The sequence below is a fragment of the Seriola aureovittata genome, chromosome 2 (genome assembly GCF_021018895.1).
Source record: "Seriola aureovittata isolate HTS-2021-v1 ecotype China chromosome 2, ASM2101889v1, whole genome shotgun sequence".
Lineage (NCBI taxonomy): Eukaryota > Metazoa > Chordata > Actinopteri > Carangiformes > Carangidae > Seriola > Seriola aureovittata.
Genome location: NC_079365.1, coordinates 6,544,939 through 6,563,063, shown reverse-complemented (window position 1 = coordinate 6,563,063; position 18,125 = coordinate 6,544,939). Strand labels below are relative to the sequence as shown.

Sequence of the window (18,125 nt, the reverse complement as noted above, 5' to 3'; positions counted from 1 at the left end):
CTTCAGGTGATTTTCCGGCTGGTTCCGTGCTGTCACTTTAGAAAACGGAGCAGGAGACAAATGGCCAAAGTAGAGCTGACACCGCTCAGACCGTGGGATGACTTCTTCCCCAGCTCGGAAAGATTTGCTAAACCAGATGTGAAAGATTTGGCGAAATGGAACAACAGAGTTGTCAGCAACCTGCTTTATTATCAGACAAATTATCTGGCTTTAGCCGTCGTTGTTTTCCTAATTGTCGGGTAAGTGACGTTGCACACAGTAAGTTATGGTATCATTACAGCAGCTGTGAAGTGTTATATTCTGTAGTTTGCAGGTCACTTTATAAGTCGTTCGTCACCTTTCCTGGTATATTTATCCCTTGATGTTTCCCTGCTGGTGTAACCTGGGGTGTAGCCTACTTTAAAGGGATTTAAAATGCGGATACAGGCAGGATGTAGGCTGCTTAAGAATTGAAAGGTATTGTTCCAGCTTTCATATGATGCACTGTGACTGTTATGTTCTCAGTGGTAACTTTTCTCAACATGAAAACCAAACTTAAGAACATTTCCTCAGCTTGTGTCTCTCCTGTTGGAATTTTACTCAAAATATCAATATTTAATCAATAGAGTTGAAATTCAAATAGGCTCCCAGGATATTCTCACTTACACTGTTGGAAACACAGACTGAACTGGAGGGAGAAAAGATGAGTCAGCAACCACTTTTAGGCCTGACTCATACAGTACATGAATTGACATCAACATTTCTATAGGCATGAAGTACAAGCACAGCCCCAGACTCCTGCAGACTGCTCAGAGAACTAGTTTATTATCTGATAGCTCCATACAAGGCAGATTCAGGTCAGGGAACAAGAGGTTAAGCCTCTACTTTATGAAATATCTTGGCTTTAGTTGGTACTTTGTGTCAACTAAAGCCTGGCTTCCTAAAAATAGTGTTGCCCTGTCCACTGAGCTGTGTGATGACATATTGTTGCTATGGTTGTGAAGCCCACTTTAGCCTTTGTCTAGTCAGCTGTTGTATTGCAGCACAGTTGTGAGAAAACAGCAGCTTAATCAGCTGGCCCCTGTATCCTTGATTAGAGATAAAACCCAGTATCGGGTATTCTCTCATTGAGTCAATCCTGATTCATGACCCCAAACCAACCAACAAGGTTGAACTTTGACACGGTCTACACAATTAACTTTGTTGTTGCGTATTATGTTATTTTTATCCCGTTTGGAAACAGCTCAACCATGTCCCTGCTTTTGCATGGAGCTCATTTGCATTAGTAGATGTAACAGTCTCAGGAAACTCATTAAGCCATAGTACATTTTCATCAAGCCATGCACAGAATATAGCATAGGTTTGCCATTACCCAAATAACACAGCAATATTATTTTCTCGGTACTGAATGATAACTGTAGTCTAAAAACCAGAAAGCCTGCTAAATAAGCTGCTTTCATTGAACTTTCACTGATTCTGGGTCCTTATACAGTTCTTCTAACATAGAAAGCACATTTCCAGACCATGTAACAGGGCCTGTAGTTCACATCTCACGAGGTGAGGACTTGTAATAGTTTTCCAATAAAGAACAACAAGAATCAACATGAAATCACATGTAAAAGTAGGTGAGAAAGGCAACAGTTGCACACCTTTGTCACAGTAACATATTGGACAATGTGAGAGGTTCTGTAATGCAGCGGTCCAAGAGAGGTTTCAAGCCCATCCAAGAATGTCAGAGGTCTATCTTCCAACATGTTCACGACTTCACAATGCAAGTGAGGATTTTTTATTCAGCATGGATACAAGGCGCATACATCACATGGCAGGACTGATGGGTTAGGCAGCTAACTTGTCGTGTTGTTTTTAGTTTGTTTTTTTGGACTCACAAAGATAGCAGGCTTAGTTCACGGGTTGTCCATCAGAGGGCAATGGCAAGTTGACTTTTCAACTGTGAAGAATTTAAAGGAAATTAAGGATTTCAAGGGATAAGAATTTAAGGCCTCCTTATAAAAGATATTTGTGTATGTAATATGTTTATGTAAAAACAATAGTGGTCAGCCAGTCAGTATTGTTACTGCATTTGTATCGAAATTTTTTTTATAAACTCAATAAAATGATGCCAAACATAAAGGATCACTGTGTCCTAGTGGTAGGCAGTGATTAGCCTTTATATACCTGCACACTGTGACTTAGCACCCACTTTATTAATGCTATGTTTTGATCACAGACACCTTCATCAAGCATTGTTTTCTTTAAGTTTTTTTTTTCAACTTTGTGAGACGCAGTTATCAAAGATCACCACTGTTAGTGAAGCCATACACCTCAAAGAGAGCCTGAGTAAACCAAACTGTGAGACAGCCCCTTGGGTTCTCACTGAGGTCATGAACTTGACCTGGCGACATCACTGCAGTCGTGCGTGTGTGTGTGTGTGTGTGTGTGTGTGTGTGTGTGTGTGTGTGTGTGTGTGTGTGTGTGTGTGTGTGTGTGTGTGTGTGTGTGTGTGTGTGTGTGTGTGTGTGTGTGTGTGTGTGTGAAAACTAGCTCGTCTCAGGCATAAACTTGAAAAAGAAGGTTTTAAGGGCTGCAGTTAATTATCATTTTCATTATTTGATAAATATGCCAATTATTTCCTCAATTAATTGACTAATCATTTGATTTATAATATGGCAGAAAATGATGAAAAATTCCCATCATAATTTCCCAGAGCCCATGTGTTACTTTTGAATTCCTTGTTTTATTTGACTATTAGTCCAAAATCAGTTTACCACAACACGAGACATTAATTTTCTGCTTATTTTACTAATAAATTAATTCACTATTGTTTCAGTTTTAGTTTTTGCCTTTTTTTCTTTTTCTCTTTATTATGTTGATGAACACAGTGTAGAAAAACTGTAATAATTTCAAATCTACATGAAATATTACTCAACACAGACTTTTTTATTTGAATGAAAACAGCCTGTGATACTATTCAGTGTTGTTGCACAAACAGCATCTAAACACTTGGTGGAGCCAGTGACCACACACAAGAGCCCTGCCTGTGCTCCAGTTGTATGACAGCAGTTTTAAACTGACCCCCCCCCCCCCCCCCCCCCCCCCCCCCCAAACCTCTGGTGTCCTGCCCTGCAGGTTCCTGAACCCTCTGGGGATGTTCACAGCCATGGCCGTGGTGTCAGGCGTCTTCCTGGGTTCACTGTGGGCCGGAGAGAACAGAGCTGCGATCAACAACTTTAAGAGGCAGAATCCCACAGCGTTTGTGATCGCCATCATGGTCGCCAGCTACATCGTAATTTCTATGCTGGGGAGTGTCATGGTGTTCATGTCGGCAATCACTTTACCTCTGGCTTGTAAGTTCAAGATAATAACGTGGGAAGGTCACATTTTAAATTTGAATCCATGAACGACACATAATGTTCATATATACCTGTTACTGCAATATAACTAATGTTAAATTTCATATCTGATCCTTTTTATTACTCAATAATCTTTTTAGAGTATTTTGATCTATGCATTTGAATTAGAAAATTAGTTCTTCGGACTCGATGAAACATGTTTTTCAGATTCTCACACTGATGTTATCATAGTCTGACTTGAACAGAAGTTTATGGGTTTGTTTTTGCCAAACGTTGACAACTTTAACGTTTTCCCATCTGCCTTTCAGTGATATTTGCACATGCCTCATTTCGCCTCCGCAACATGAAGAATAAACTAGAGAACAAGATCGAAGGTGCTGGACTGAAGAGGTCACCGATGGGCATTTTGCTGGAGGCTCTGGGTCAGCAAGAAGAAAACTTTCAAAAGATCCAGAGCTTTCTGGAGGGAAAACTGAAGGAGTGATTGCACTTGGATTGAACACACATGTCCATCTTTTGGCCAAAGATCTTGACTTTTTTCTTAGACATAACGGTTTTCTGTATCTCTGAGTCTAAACCTCTTAACATTTGTTTCATATACAGTGTGTTTACCCGTATGTGTTTTGAAAAGGTTTGTTATCTGAAGGGGTTTATCTTTACCTCAGGGTTATCTGTCACTCCACCAAGAACTTGTTGGGGCACTTTTCTCAAACACCAATGAGGGCATCTCAAGAGCTGCCTCACATCTCTGCTATGCAATGTATCAGTGTTCCACACAGCTGCAGACTCCTTCAGTCTTTGGTACGAAATCTGTGTTTAATCAGTCTCAGAAACGACCGTCAGTCCTGCCAGTTTACGCTCAACTAAAATTGTGAAAGCAATGTGTTGCCTTTTAACAAAGAATAAAAAGTGCACACTCAACACATGCTGCTGCCAAGATACTCCAAAGGCTGGATTGTGTCCTCACATAAAATGTAACAGTCTACTGAAGTACACATTTGAATAGAAACCAACCAACCTTATGTTCATGCAAATAAATGGAGCCAGACAAAAGAGAAAACTTTGTCTCCAACTATGAAATACCTTTGATTCCAAACACTGAGTCAGATCAGTGTCAATATTTAAAGTGAGGACTTCAAAGGAGTGCGAGGTCTTGACCCGTGCCCATCAGTATTCCTCCTGCACCTCTGGCTGTTTAATCTTGACAATGCCCCCTGGGTGATGGATTGGTTAACTTTGCTCTCCTCTTCACTTACGCCAATGCTAATCAATGGGCTGCAGTAGATTATAGTGCGGAGAGCTGAGTGCTGCACAGCGCTGAAGTGGATTCATCTGCAGTCATTCACCTCCAAATCCGAGTTAGATGCTGTGTCAGCTACTTTGGATGTTTTTCTTTTTTCTTTTTTTTTTTTATTTGATTCCATTTGAAATTGACTGCAGATAGCAAGAATCAATCTGGAATGTAATGCTCTGTTATTTGGTTTTAAGTGGCAGTGTGTAAGTAGGGGGGGGGGCATGAAGATAAGAATGATGGCCATTAAAAAGGGCAATCACTTCAAGTATTCATGTTAACCCTTTGATTTCAGAATTACTAAAATCCATTCTTTAGCATTTGGTGAAGCATATTTCCTCTGTAAGGAATGTGTGTTATTTTTGAAACGGACCCTACTGCTGACCTCTGCACACTCAGGTGTAACACTATTCCAGTGGCTCTCCAGTTTAACTTTGACTCGAGCTGCAAGGCTTCACCTGCCTGTGCTGCAGTAGTGATTTATGTCCTCTCCCGCTGTGCCTCATCTTCATCTATATTGTGAAACTTGGGGAAGTGAACACAAGCACCGATAGCAATAAACTCAAGTACAGTCATGTCTGTGAGGCGAGGGCACAGGCGAGGTCCTTGTTCTTGCTTCTGCAGCTGCTGTAAGGAACCTCACCAACACGTGTGCTGCTGCTGCTCACCCAACAGGTGTGTGTCTTTGGTGTTTTCTCCTCAACAGACGTGTAATCCAGGAGAGGAAGCGCTGCTACACAAGTACAAAACAACACTTTTTGAATGAATCAGGAGCACTTGACTAACTTGTCATTTTGAAACAACCATAATTGTGTCCAAAGGTAGTCTTCAGTGAGGCAACAGAAGTCAGTGGATGCGACATGAAAACAAACCTGTGTATACTGTTTTGGCTGCAGATGCTGAGTCACAACACTGTCCTCCTTGTGCAAGCTTTTGACTTGCAACATCTGCCTGTTGTCTAGTTTCCACAACACAAAGTCATGTGACGGAATAATGTAGCATCATACAACACTTAATTCTGTTGGGACAGGCACACTTTGATAGCACGCTGCCTTCGGGTTGACCCTCCCATCGCCACCCCTTCCCCTCAGCTCGCATGAGAGGCTTTGGCTTTTGGCCGGCTAAGCTGGTTAGCCAGCCTCATAACTCAAACAGACTGTCATTCAGCAGATCCGGCTGCTAGGACCTACACTACAGCTGATCATGTGACACGTTAGTGATGACCCGCTGTGACCTTTGCAGTCTGCCGTATCCTCGTGAGCTTCCCATACACCCACACTGCTTTTTTCTGCCTCCTTGATGGAAGGTCATCCATACTAGCTGATGAAGGAGGCCTCAGTGTACGTGCCCGGTCAGCTAATCCAACTATTCACCCTTCATAACTCGTCAGAGCCATTACTCTCTGGATCAAGGTACAATGTGCTGATCCTGGGGAAGATTTACACTCACTTTAATCTGAGTTTGACTTAACTATATGGCCGGGTTTAGTTGGTCATTTGTCACACCTATTGTATGAGCTCAAAATATTTTCGACAAAAAAAGTATCTGTCTATCTACAAGCACCAATTTGATACCTATGATTCTGTACCAAGGCCCATGGTATACTTTTTTTCAATACCTTACTATGAGAAATGTTAAAATGCCTTTTTTTTAGCTACCAAGGCAAAACAAAATAAGCTGTGAACACAAAATAAACATCACCTTATAAAGTCAAGGTGGTTAGCCTACCATGTCTCTTTACACATCCTTTACACATCCAGCAGATACAGACCAACACACATCCAATATTCATGCTCATTTTCATGCTACACAGTGTACGAAGTGGTTGCTAACTTTGTCTGTCTTCTGTTTGGTGCTGGACACGCAGGCAGTATAGTCGGCCTGTCAGAGGCTTTTTTGCTGAAAACAGCTGGCCACACTAAAAATGGGGGTTCATCGTTTTGATCAGCGGAACCAAACATTAAAGTTGGTGGGTGTAATACCGAAACAATGAGCTGAAAATCCCTAAACTGCACAATGTTCATATGAAAATATTGAAGCTTTAAATTAGGAACCATCTGATCAAAGGACATAGTACCGCAATTCTGATAAAGACATTTGATGCCGGCTTTCGGTTCTTGATAGTTTTTGATATGTGCGTGTTCCAGACATTGATCTGTAACAGCAAATCTGCTTTCCGCATTAGAGGAGTTTCGTCTGTAGTTGGATGAGAGGAAAGTACATTGGAGCTCATTGTTTATGTAGTCGAGTGTCAGCTGGAACAGCCTCCCCTGATGTCTGGCTGCAGCTGGTGTGAGGCAGCAGAGGAACAGAGACAGAGGGAGACAGCTGGATGCAAAACACTCCCGCCCCTCTCACTGCCTCGGGTAAATCCGAGAAGCTGGAAGTGTCTGAGACCTCCTCTGAGCTCGCTCAAGAAGCATAACACTGAGCACTGCAAGCAAGTAGAGCTGCTCAACTGTGGCCTTCCTAAGGAGGCCACCAATGGCAGGATACACTTGTAGAGGTAGAAAATGTGGGGAAGGAAGGGAGGGAAATGAGGTGAAGGGTTATAGCGTAATCTGTGTAGGGGGGTGGGGAGGTGGAGGAAGAGGTGCAGTACATGTGTAGAGCAGACTTCTATTGCATGGATGCATGCAGGGAGGGTTTGGTGCTATAAACACTGGCTTGTCATTCACAGGGAGGACAGAAGACGAGGTTTTAGCCCATAGAGGGTGTGACAGCTTTTAAAGACTGGTTTGGTCGGTTTATGGCTTAAGGACACAAAAAAACCAGCCTGGCAGCACAGCAAGGCGGTGAGAAAATATTGCAGACTGACAGAGCTCTGCAGCAAGAGAGCTTTTCTAAAAACATCATTTATTCATAATTAGCTATCATCATGACTGATTGCAGCTCTGTGTTCATTCTTAAAGGCTCGAAAAAGAAAGAAAAAACTGCACTTCATCCAGCACTCCACTGTTATCTTTCTAACTCTAAGCTGCATCCTTGAATGTACACCAGATAAGCAGTTTCTAAACCGTTTATATGTGGAGAATGCATTTATGGGTTGCGGTTGTCCAAGACCACCATCCTAAGCCACAGTGGCACAGTGTGTTCTTCAATATGGCTACAGAACCTAAAGGAGACTTTAGGTAGAAAATGGGTTTCTTCAAACCCCATTTCATTAATTGAACTGGCTCAACAGACGTTCAGTTACTTAATTTAAGGGATTTGGATTTAAATCCTGTTTTCCTGCACTGAGAGGGATGAGATTTTCTTTCCTTTGGCTGTATTTATAAGTTTGAAAGTATATGTAGATGTCCTTAATAAACCACACTAATGTTTCAAATGCTGATTTTTTTTTTTAATTCAAACAAAAACGCAATTATATAAATGACTAAGAACCAGCTTAACAACAGTTGTTTACTATATATTACATGCTTTTCAAATACATAAAAATGCTCTAAAAAAAAAAAAAAAAAAGAAAGAAAAAAAGACAGAACCAGTGTATTTACAATAACATTTACATACAGCTTCATTCTCTGAGAGAAATTGGGAGCACCAGTCCATGATCTCCAGCATGGATGAAATACCCATGTTAAAATAAAAAAAATAAAAAATCAACAAAAACTTGATTTTCTGTCCTCCTGCAGTGACTGATCAGATGTGGCAGTAATATCAAAGATGGTGACTTGGGGTAATACTCAAATGGTGTGATGTAGAAGTATTTGGCTCAATTTTACTGTAAGTACTGACGGTGAGATAAACTGAATACTTTGTAAATGACAAGAGTTACAGGTAACAGTTTGACAAAACTGGATCTGGTGACTGGAACGTTCCAGGAAGTAGGCGTCTCTTTTTGACTCACTCTTAATGAGTTCAATCCTTCATTTCAATAAAGTCCTTATCCATCCTTATCTGATCCTTCATGTTTACAGTGTTCATACGTGTGTGTAAGTAGCAGAGCAGAATGAGTCATTCTTGTTGTTCGTTACGGCTCAGTATCCTCTTCCAGAGACAGTCCTAGTCCTAGGTTTGTGAAGTTGGCATCTCTACGGAGAAACACTGGAGCTGTTTAATCCACATTCCCTTTGGCTATACCACACAGTCCACAGCAGGTCCTGGTATAGTTTCAGTGCACAAGTGCCATCACCACAAACACTCCCAATCCACACACATAGACGCTCCCTTGGGGTTTTGTTATGATTTCAACAAAAACATGTGGGTCAGTCTGGCAATTGCGTTCATGACAACAGAAGATAAGTAGACTTCATTTCTTTTACAAACTGAATTCCACATTAAGTTCCTTCATTCTTTGGATCCCCTTTACAGAAAAACAGGGAAGTGCAGTCTAAGGCACAATGACAACTTGTCAAGGTGAAAAATTCGATTCAATGACAGATAGGCAACTACACTATTGTTCCCGGTTTTGAGTCTTCGTGCCAGCAAATCTGCTCTTCTGGGTCCATGTTAGTGTGCATTTGGTTGCTGACATCTATGTAGGATCTGTAATAAACACACAAGAGTAAAACACATTAGACAGGTGGCAAACTGAACGTAGCTTGTGACTGATTAACCAAGAGTTTAGAATGAATTAACCCTGGGCTGCGATAATCCAACTATGAGCCAAGATCAGGAGCTAAATTAAAAGTAAAATTGTAAAAAAAAAAAAATACATGAACAACAAACAGCATGTCTTTCAGGCATGTTAATGTTCAAACCCAGGGTCAAACATTCTCGCCCAACAAAACAGCAGATGCACACAGACAGATGCATAGCCTTCAAATGCAACAATGTTCAGGGGTCACATTTTCCCTCTGCCACACAAGTGCTCTCCCACCACCACAAGACACCCGAGAAATCAGCAAAAATCAGAAAGATTCAAATAAAATGATTTGGAGCTTTCTGTCAGTCCCTGCCACGAATATAAGAAGACACATCACCATCACCATGATAACCATGTGGGGTAGTTTTACATTCTGGTCTCACCCTTTCTTCTGTGCTGTGACTTTGATTATTGGGGGGAAGGGGTTAATTTTCCTGGTCAGTAGCATAGGCAACAGCACCAAACCTCTCTAAAGGCCCCGCAGGGCACGCCATCCTATCACAGCTCCGCCACTCAAACTCTGGGGGACATCTGCACATGAGAGGGGGCAAAGGTCAAGGGTGAATGACAGCACATGGGCAGGGAGCCTCTGCATGGGCCAGGAAGAAAGCAAACAGCATAGTAAAAATAAACTAAAAAAACTGAGCAGCAAAGGCACACTGCAGAGAAATGTGACCACTGGATGGCAATATGCTTGCCGGAAGAGGAAGTAGGGCAGGCATGTTTTTTAAAGAAGCCATGCAGTTACTGTATCATACATGACAACTGACAATCAGTAAAACATCTCAAAAATGCAAAGTTCAATTCAAAACATCAACAAGCAGACTATGGAGTCACACTGCGAACAAACTGCAAAAAAGCAAACGCACAGGCTCCAGCTGTCGCTGTTTACTTACTATGAGCTACCTTTAGCAAAGGACACCTTATTGAGCCTTTGCCCTCTGGAGGATTGTGGCTGCGCAGGGCTGGAGGCCACCTGTCTGACCCGACAGCCAGGGGAGTAGGAGGAGGAGGGAAAGGAGGAGGGGAGCAGGGAGGAGGTGGAGGAGGAAGCTGAGGAGGAAGAACTAGCAGGGAAAAAGGCACAACGCCTCTGGCCATCAGGGCTGTGCCAGGAGCCCTTTAAAAGCTGGGAGGCGCCATATCTATAAGAAAGCAGGGGCCGGTGGACAGTTAAGGAGGAGAGAACCATTCTTAAGCTCTGAGGAAGAAGTGACTGCTGGCTGCTCAGATCCTATAATCCTACTAGTAAACCAGGCTGTCACGTTAAATAGATACATATTTGTGGATTGTGGTTTCATAACTTAAAAGTGAAGTTAAAGAAAATGTAGAACTGGCTACACATTACTCCACAGAAGTGTTGTGCGTAAGGGATAACAAAACCAAAGAGCAGCTTATATTTTCTGTAGCCATCCATTCCAGGTAATTAAACACTAGCACTTAGCTCTAGGGATAAGGAGGATCAGGGAGTGGCTTATTGGATAAGGAGCTGAGTTGAGGCCAAGTTTTTTTTTCTCACCTGCTGTGGGCGGAGTGGCTATAGGGGGCTGTGCTGTAAGAGTAGGACGGCGGCGCATGCACAGGCATGTCATATTCCAACATACCACCACTCATGTGGTTGTGCCAGTTTCCAGTGGAGGACACTGAAGACACTGGAGAAAAAACAATGGTACAAGTTAGTCATGACCCACCAACATGTGAAACTAGGGTCAGCAATATAATAAACCAGAGATTGTGTTATACAGGGTGTAGTGGTCTGACCTGATGAGTAAGAGATGTTCCTGTTGTTGTGGCTGTAGGGTGTAGGCATGGTCTGATAACCCAGGCTCTGCTGGGAACCTCTGTCGTAGTCGTAGTTGTACGCAGCTTGTTTGTGTGGAGCGTTGCGATGGTACCATCCTCTCAAGTGTTCAGCCACCAAAGCCTTTTGGATGTTCTTGCTGACCTGTTCGTTGCTGCGGGGCACCTGGCGGTTCCTGGGTGGCCGCAACGTGGCGTATGGGTTCTGGGCCATGCAGTCCATTTCATCGTTACCGTAATGACTGTGCATGTCGTGGCTGTGATAAGATGCTGGAGCAGGTTGGTAGGAGGGATTGACGGTATAGTGTCCCTCCATCTCGTTGTCGTACATGTAGACTCCATTGGAGTAAGGCTCTGGGTCTGCGTAGCTGGGATAGCCTGTGACATAATAGGCTGTTGTGGTGGGCCGGGACCGAGGCTGGAAAGCGTAGCAGCGAGCGTCTGCCTGAGCCAGGTTGGGCATGCTGCCTGTGTTGGCGTACAAGTCTTTTCTGTGGCGACCGCGAGCTCTGCGCCTGTGGGTGTGGTTACCGGGAACACTGTACTCCACACTGGACTGACTTGTGTAGGAGGAACCGTCGTCGAGGACCTCAGTGCTGTTGCTACGTCGCGCTGGTGAAAAGGTGAACGCTTGTGCAGGAGGTTCGGCATCTGTCAGGAACTGAGATTGGGACTCCAGACTCCCACTGCGCTGACGGAAATGTTGTGGAGCATCTTCTGATCTACAATTAGAAAACACATGTTCTCACTCACACATACATCAAAAAAACAAGAGCTGTTGATGAAGGAAATATTCAAGAGAAAAAAAAAAAGAAGGGCATCTCTGAGGCCTTACCTGAGCTGGGTGCTGCTGTAGGCATTGCGAGTGAGGAGGGGGGTGGGGGGCATGCTGCGGGCATCACGTGGCTGTCTGGAAGCCGGTTTAAACGGGCTGCTGTGGCTTGATAAGGCATCACGGTGACTGTGGTGGAGCGATTCCTGGACTTGGCCGTAATTTAATCTGGAAAGCAGATAAGAACAATGTTTTCAGGGCATTTGCCTCTTCAGGCCAGAGCTTTTTAATCAAGATAAACACCTCTAACTTCGCTCAACTTGCTCTCAAAACTGAGGGAGAAAAAAAAAAAAAAAAAAAACACCTTGCGTGTGCTTGAATGCTGCACTTTAGTCATCACTCACACCTGAATGACTGTAATTTCATAGTCATTGATCTTTCTTTTCATGCAACAGCAAGCTTTGTTCAAAATGATCTTAAATCTCTGAAGCTGAGGGCAACACATCACCTGTATCATTCTGTAAACAGTTGTGTAGTAGCTGCCATTTAAACTAAGTTTCCAGAGCCACTTCCTGTTTCCCTTTTCCTCTCCCCTCTCAACTTGGAATTGTTGTTTGCTCCTTCACAGGCAGCGACATGTTCTTTTCCATCTATTTTTAAAGTCAGTGCATTTCGGCTGATAAGAAGGAGATTGTTGGAGAGGGAGAAGAAAGAGGGAGGAGGTGACTGGCAGGAATGTAGCTCTGGATCGGCTCTACAGGTCTGTACTAGCTCCATGCTTAGGGCTTCATACACACAGCAAAAGTTAAAAAAAAATGAACATGCTCCATTGGGTTCAGTGCTAGCTGTATACCTGCTGTCTGCATGCTGGTCATTGGCAGAGGCCCGTCTGTCTTTGCTGTAGTGGATGTCCAGAGTTTCTGCATGGTGGGGTCTTGGGGAATATTGCACCGATCTGGAACGCTGCCTCTGGGAACCAAGCTCATCATCTGAGAAATAAAAGCATAACTTGAGTAAAAACTATAATGGAAAATAGGGGAGAGGAGGGTGTAGACATGTGCACACTGAGCATTATTATGCCCGGACACTCACCATCATCCAGAGTGAGGCTGTCAGATAGAGAACTAAGGTCTGAAGGGTTAACATCATCTATAACAGAAGACAGAAATGGTGATGATGGTTCTTCTCATAGAAAGTGACAATATTTTGAATCAGTTACCACTTGTTAATGAATTTGTAGTTGTTTGTGATGACTGTGTGTACCTGCTAAGATAAGTGAAGCTCTCTGGGTGGGCTTCTTTCCCTTCCTGATCCTGTAGGCGTTGATCTCCCTCTCAATGTCCTCCAGCTTCCTCTTTGCGTCCAGAAAGTTGTTTCTCCTCTTCTTCTTAACTGTCTTGCAGAGGTCGCCCTCACCGGCTAACTTGATGGCTGCTTCCACAATTTTCTGCTGTAAGGCAAACATGCTCTCCAGATTCCTCAGATGTGGGTCCTGTTGGGGTGGACACGGACACACACAGACACACACAGGCACACACAGACACACACAGACACACACACACAGACACACACAGACACACACACACACAGACAGACACACACACACACACACAGAGCGTTAACAGGGAATTTCCCTAAAATACAGCAGAGACTGTCAATGGCAGTCCTCTGAACAAAGAAACAGACTTCAAACATTTGCATGTTAAAAGACACAATATTGAATTTATCTAAAAACATAATTTGTTTTCAATGTGCTCACATTTTCATATTCTCATTCATATTCATTTTCCACATCCACATTGACTCATAGATGGAAACCAGCTACAACTTAAAACAAAGATTTCATTCAGAACATGCAATGTAAGCCTGAAAACACATGTTATCCTCATTTCAAAAGTCAAATAATCTGAATGATCTCCAGGTAAACAAACATACAAATGCATCACAATGCAAAAAAAAACCCAACAACAATATAGTAGTTAGTATAGCTAACCTCATCATAGGGGAAAAGGTCATCCAACTTGAAGGCCGTCCCAACACGGCGACGAACTTGGGGAGCCTTCTCACCTGTGGCCAAGGGATACTCTTGAGGTAATCTGCCTGTAAGCTCCTGCAAATAAGAACAACTACCAGTCAGTTGAGAGTTTGGACACTTGACACGTCAATGTAAAACAACAGGAAAGAGACACTCACAGCTTCTCTCATGCAGATCTTTTTCAGTTCCTCAAGTTTCTGTGTCAGTGTGTCTTGAAGGTCCTTTTCTTTCTTTTTTAACTCGGTGATCTTCTCTTTCTTCTGCTCCTCGCTGACTTCAGACTCAGCAGAACCTGGAATAAGCACACGACTGATTAACTTCAAATCATAGCCATAAATCATCATTCATCAGTCTCATGTGGAACAGAAGCCATTAGCTGATTAACTCTCTGTTTACCGGCTGAGATGAGGCTTCCATTGCTGGCCATGATAAGCTGGTCTTTGCTCTCAATGCTGGAAAGTTTACTGATCCGCGGGGCGCAGATCACTGTAAGGTCCGTGGCGATGTCTCCTGAACTCCTGGTTGTGGTCATCTTCGACTACAGAGGAGGGAAAGAGACAGTTAGGAGAAGAAAAACGGGGAAGAGGAGGAGGGAGAAGAGTGGTGTAGGAAGGATGGTGAGTATTTCATTTTAATGATAGCGCACTGCGAAAGTGGCGGCTCCATTTGCATGCTTGGTACTCCAAGCGCACTGCTCTCTCATCAATCAGTGTGGGCTCTATTCCTGGATGAACACTGACACACCATCTGCCTTTGAGGAAGACAGAGGCTGAATAACCTCATTTGACTGCAGCCACACACTCATCCATCTCCACCACGAAACCCACATCACACACCACTAATACTTTATAACAGCTCCGGTGTTCAGCAAATATGCATCATAAACACAAATGCATTAAGCACTAAGCGTCTTCAGGGCATTGGAGCAAGTTTTAATACTCGCACAGGGACCTAGGCTGTGAACACACCGTGCCTTTTCCCATTTATTCTCAACTGCGCGGTCATAAAACAGATGTATCCTTTCCAAACTAAACACTTAAAATTTCATTTTATATGGCACATTATAGTTCACTGAGTTGAGAATATTTAATTATAAATCCCAGACAAGGCAAAAATAGGCAGAAAAATAGGCACTATTGTGACTATATCATTCTGAATACTTTATCGGTGATAAAAATCTTTCCCTCAGAGCAATTATAAGCTCTTTTGCATTTTCTGTTTTAACTACCTAACCTCCTCTACTCCCAACAGATAAAAACAATTCTATTTCTGTTAAACCAAGGACCTTATAACTCAACATGAAACTGACCTACACTGGACGCATTTATATTAAAGCTGTAAACCCGTCATATCGCTTTGTCAAGCTATTTACACAAGTCACAGGCATGGGACACGGATCAGGCAATGCATCACATGATGAACAGTCACTGTTACACCAGGCTGTGACACGAGCTCAGTGTGTTTCAATCTGTTGTTTTACAGCCTGGTGACAACAGGCCAACACCAAAGCTCACACTCAAGTTAATTTGATGATAATAAATGTTATCACCCCAAATTAACTTTGTAAAATGAAAAACTGATCAGTGGAGAACACAAAACACACTGCATGTACCAGCAAATCATTTGCTCTTCCACAAACTCACACACTTCCACACACTGACCCTGATCTGTAGGTGGGTCACTTGACACAAGGCGAGCTCTCTACAAAGGTCAAGCATCATTGTAAAAGGAGTATTAGACAGTAACAGAAAAATGTGAACAATATAAAACAAGAAAGCAGAGACTTACTTTGCTTTGCTTTCTGTCCAGGTAGAACTGGTGCTGACTGATGGCCATCGCCCAGATGGTTTTAATCAGAGAGTGGCTGGCATACCATGTGTGAATAACCAGGCCAGCCTGTCCAAAAGTTCGCTTGGTCACTATTCTACTGTCGGAGACAATAAGACAGACATTCAGTACGTCTGCTGATCTAAGAAGGAAATCTGTTTGCTCCATATGAAAAACTGCAGAGTTGATGGCAGATAAACAAGGTTTTCATTTAGATTAAATAAAATAGCAAGCAAAGATTAGAAAAGAATTCTAATAAGATCTTTTTCCACTTAAACTTGTGGCAGTTTGTGTAGTAATTTACTGAAGTGGAGAGAAGCAGCAAACTCATTTTGAGACAGACAGTGGGATTTAATAACAGCGTTGGGGGCTAAAAGAGCCACATTAAAGCTGTGAGAAGAGCAGAGGTCTTATAACAGCCATAGAATCATAAAGAGGCCCTTGAACAGTAGGAAAGCCCTCATTTAACAGACAGGTTACAGCCATTAACACGGTGTCCTAAATGGGCCACAGGCTGCAGATGCCCTTCACAGTGTGCAAGTTGCAGGATAAGGACATCAGTAGCAAGGGAGCAGCAGCTAAAATGGGAACACTTCAAAAACAGGAAAAGTACCTATGAAAATCAGTTAAGATAAATAAAGTGGTTTGCCTTCTCTGACCTGTGCGGGTCATTCACTTCCACTGCAAATTTCTTCTCGCGGAAATACAAGTTCTCCAACTGTTTCCACTGAAACAACTGCAGAGCAAAAGAGACAGTTTTGCAGAAAGGGAGGGAAGGGAGGGGGAGAGAGACATTACACACTGCTGAGTACACAAGCCAACACAGGACTATTGACTGAAATGTGGATTTACAGTGCATAAACAGACAAGTCATTTGATACACAAAAGCTGTAAAACACACATTTGTAACAATTTGCTTGGAAAAGCTAGAAGCCTCCCATACGAGGGAGATCAATCTCTCAAAAAGAATACAGAACAGGCAGGCAGGTATTAAAAACACTGACTTTGTTTTTGCCTTTAAGTACAGCTTTTTGTAGTCGACTTACAACATTAGCAGAAACAATATAACAGCTGGAGCAGTGAGCGGTGCTCAAAAGGCCGGCCAGTCAGGTGTAAGTTCAGGCTTACACAGGAGCAATTATAATGCTGCTGCAACTGCAGGGAGTGAAATCGTGCCAGGCAGAAAACCAGCTTCTCATTTCATTCTGCTGTGGAGGAAAACAGCGGCACAACTTCCCTGTGTCACAATGAAACATCTGCTCCAATGATACGAAACTCACTAAACAGATCTGGAGCCACTTGCCTGAGAACAACTCTTCCCTGCTCTCATTTCGGAAAAATCCAACGCTGCACATCACTCTGGCTAAGATTAATGTCATTTATGAAAACCGTTTTACCTAGTACTGCCCTAAATGGGAAGCCCAACAACCTAAATTAGTGAGAAACTGTACCTTGTCAAAGAAATCACAAAAAAACGGATATATCTCCACTCCCATGAACATAATTCATACTCTGAAAACCAACTATAGCACATTACATATCTTCCTTCACAACGTACCTGTACCTCTAACACAGAAAGCACAGCAGGTACAACACCACACCAGACAGTATTTAGAGGAGCACATAAGGAAAATAAAAACCTATTGAATATCTAAAACAGACATAATAAAAAGGCTTACCGTGGAGGTTTATTGTTTCCCTTCTGTATTCTCTTGGGTTTGTATCAAATCCTTTGACTGAGTTTCCCACAGGGCTAGAGCCTCCTCGAACAATACTCTCTCTTGTCTGATCTCAGGGAGCCAGATAGGTGTTGCAAGAGTTTCAGCTGAGCAGGCCACGCCCCTTTAGCCACACCCCCTCCTCTGACATCACAGACACCTCACACTGCCTTCAAGGCTTTGTATTGCTTTGCACTGCTCTCTCCCTCTTCCTCGCTCACACAGCTCACTTCCTTTTTAGCCAGACCAGATGAGCAGGTTGTACACAACTATTTGTTAGGCCAGGTTTTTCCTTGTTGAAAGACATTTCACCTCTGCTCTGCTTCCTGTCACCCACACATAACACACACTCAACTTCTGGCTGAGAAGTTCTCTGCTTTTCATGTTATAAAGAGCACACAAAGAACTGCTGTGTGACTGAATCCACTATAACCATCTCCCTCACCAGGAAAACATGTCAGGAATCTGTCACTATGGTCTAATCATTAATAGCACGGCCGCCTAACCAGGCAGAAAATACTCATGTACTATATTTGACTAAATAGCATGATACCCCTGAGTTTCTAGGTCATTTTGTATGGTTTTTTTTTTTTATTTAATACTATACCATACTACTATTGCCCCTTAAAACAATGCATCTGAATGTATAGTTTTGATTTTAAAAACCAGCCAATACTGCTCTCCCTATGAATTAGTCTGCCAGTGAAACAAAGATCGTGGTACTTAATGAACAAAGGGAACCAGCCAGCAGGACACATCCAAAAACCT

At 42.8% G+C, this 18,125-nt stretch overlaps 2 protein-coding genes across 7 annotated transcripts in view; one reads left to right on the top strand and one right to left on the bottom strand.

Annotated features, from left to right (window-relative positions):
- arl6ip5a (ADP-ribosylation factor-like 6 interacting protein 5a) lies at window positions 1-4,252 on the top strand. The gene is made up of 3 exons (XM_056364489.1): window positions 1-239; window positions 3,106-3,323; window positions 3,638-4,252. Exons 1-3 carry the CDS (start codon window positions 61-63, stop codon window positions 3,811-3,813), a joined length of 573 nt encoding a protein of 190 aa, XP_056220464.1. The 5' UTR covers window positions 1-60; the 3' UTR covers window positions 3,814-4,252.
- A 3,689-nt stretch (window positions 4,253-7,941) lies between these two features.
- Window positions 7,942-18,125, bottom strand: part of frmd4ba (FERM domain containing 4Ba) — a 41,942-nt gene continuing 31,758 nt past the window's right edge. For 2 of the 6 annotated variants that reach the window (XM_056364446.1, XM_056364399.1), the window contains exons 12-24: window positions 16,299-16,375; window positions 15,601-15,739; window positions 14,209-14,350; window positions 13,971-14,104; window positions 13,771-13,887; window positions 13,041-13,269; window positions 12,870-12,926; window positions 12,631-12,766; window positions 11,841-12,005; window positions 10,967-11,727; window positions 10,725-10,857; window positions 10,102-10,350; window positions 7,942-9,105 (exon numbers count right to left, since the gene is read on the bottom strand). In XM_056364446.1, the coding sequence (XP_056220421.1) occupies window position 9,105; window positions 10,102-10,350; window positions 10,725-10,857; window positions 10,967-11,727; window positions 11,841-12,005; window positions 12,631-12,766; window positions 12,870-12,926; window positions 13,041-13,269; window positions 13,771-13,887; window positions 13,971-14,104; window positions 14,209-14,350; window positions 15,601-15,739; window positions 16,299-16,375 (2,340 nt within the window). In that variant the 3' untranslated portion in view covers window positions 7,942-9,104. Of the gene's footprint in view, window positions 9,106-9,588; window positions 9,737-10,101; window positions 10,351-10,724; window positions 10,858-10,966; window positions 11,728-11,840; window positions 12,006-12,630; window positions 12,767-12,869; window positions 12,927-13,040; window positions 13,270-13,770; window positions 13,888-13,970; window positions 14,105-14,208; window positions 14,351-15,600; window positions 15,740-16,298; window positions 16,376-18,125 lie in introns of those variants that run through there. The other 4 variants (XM_056364417.1, XM_056364426.1, XM_056364408.1 and 1 more) reach the window with 4 other exon arrangements.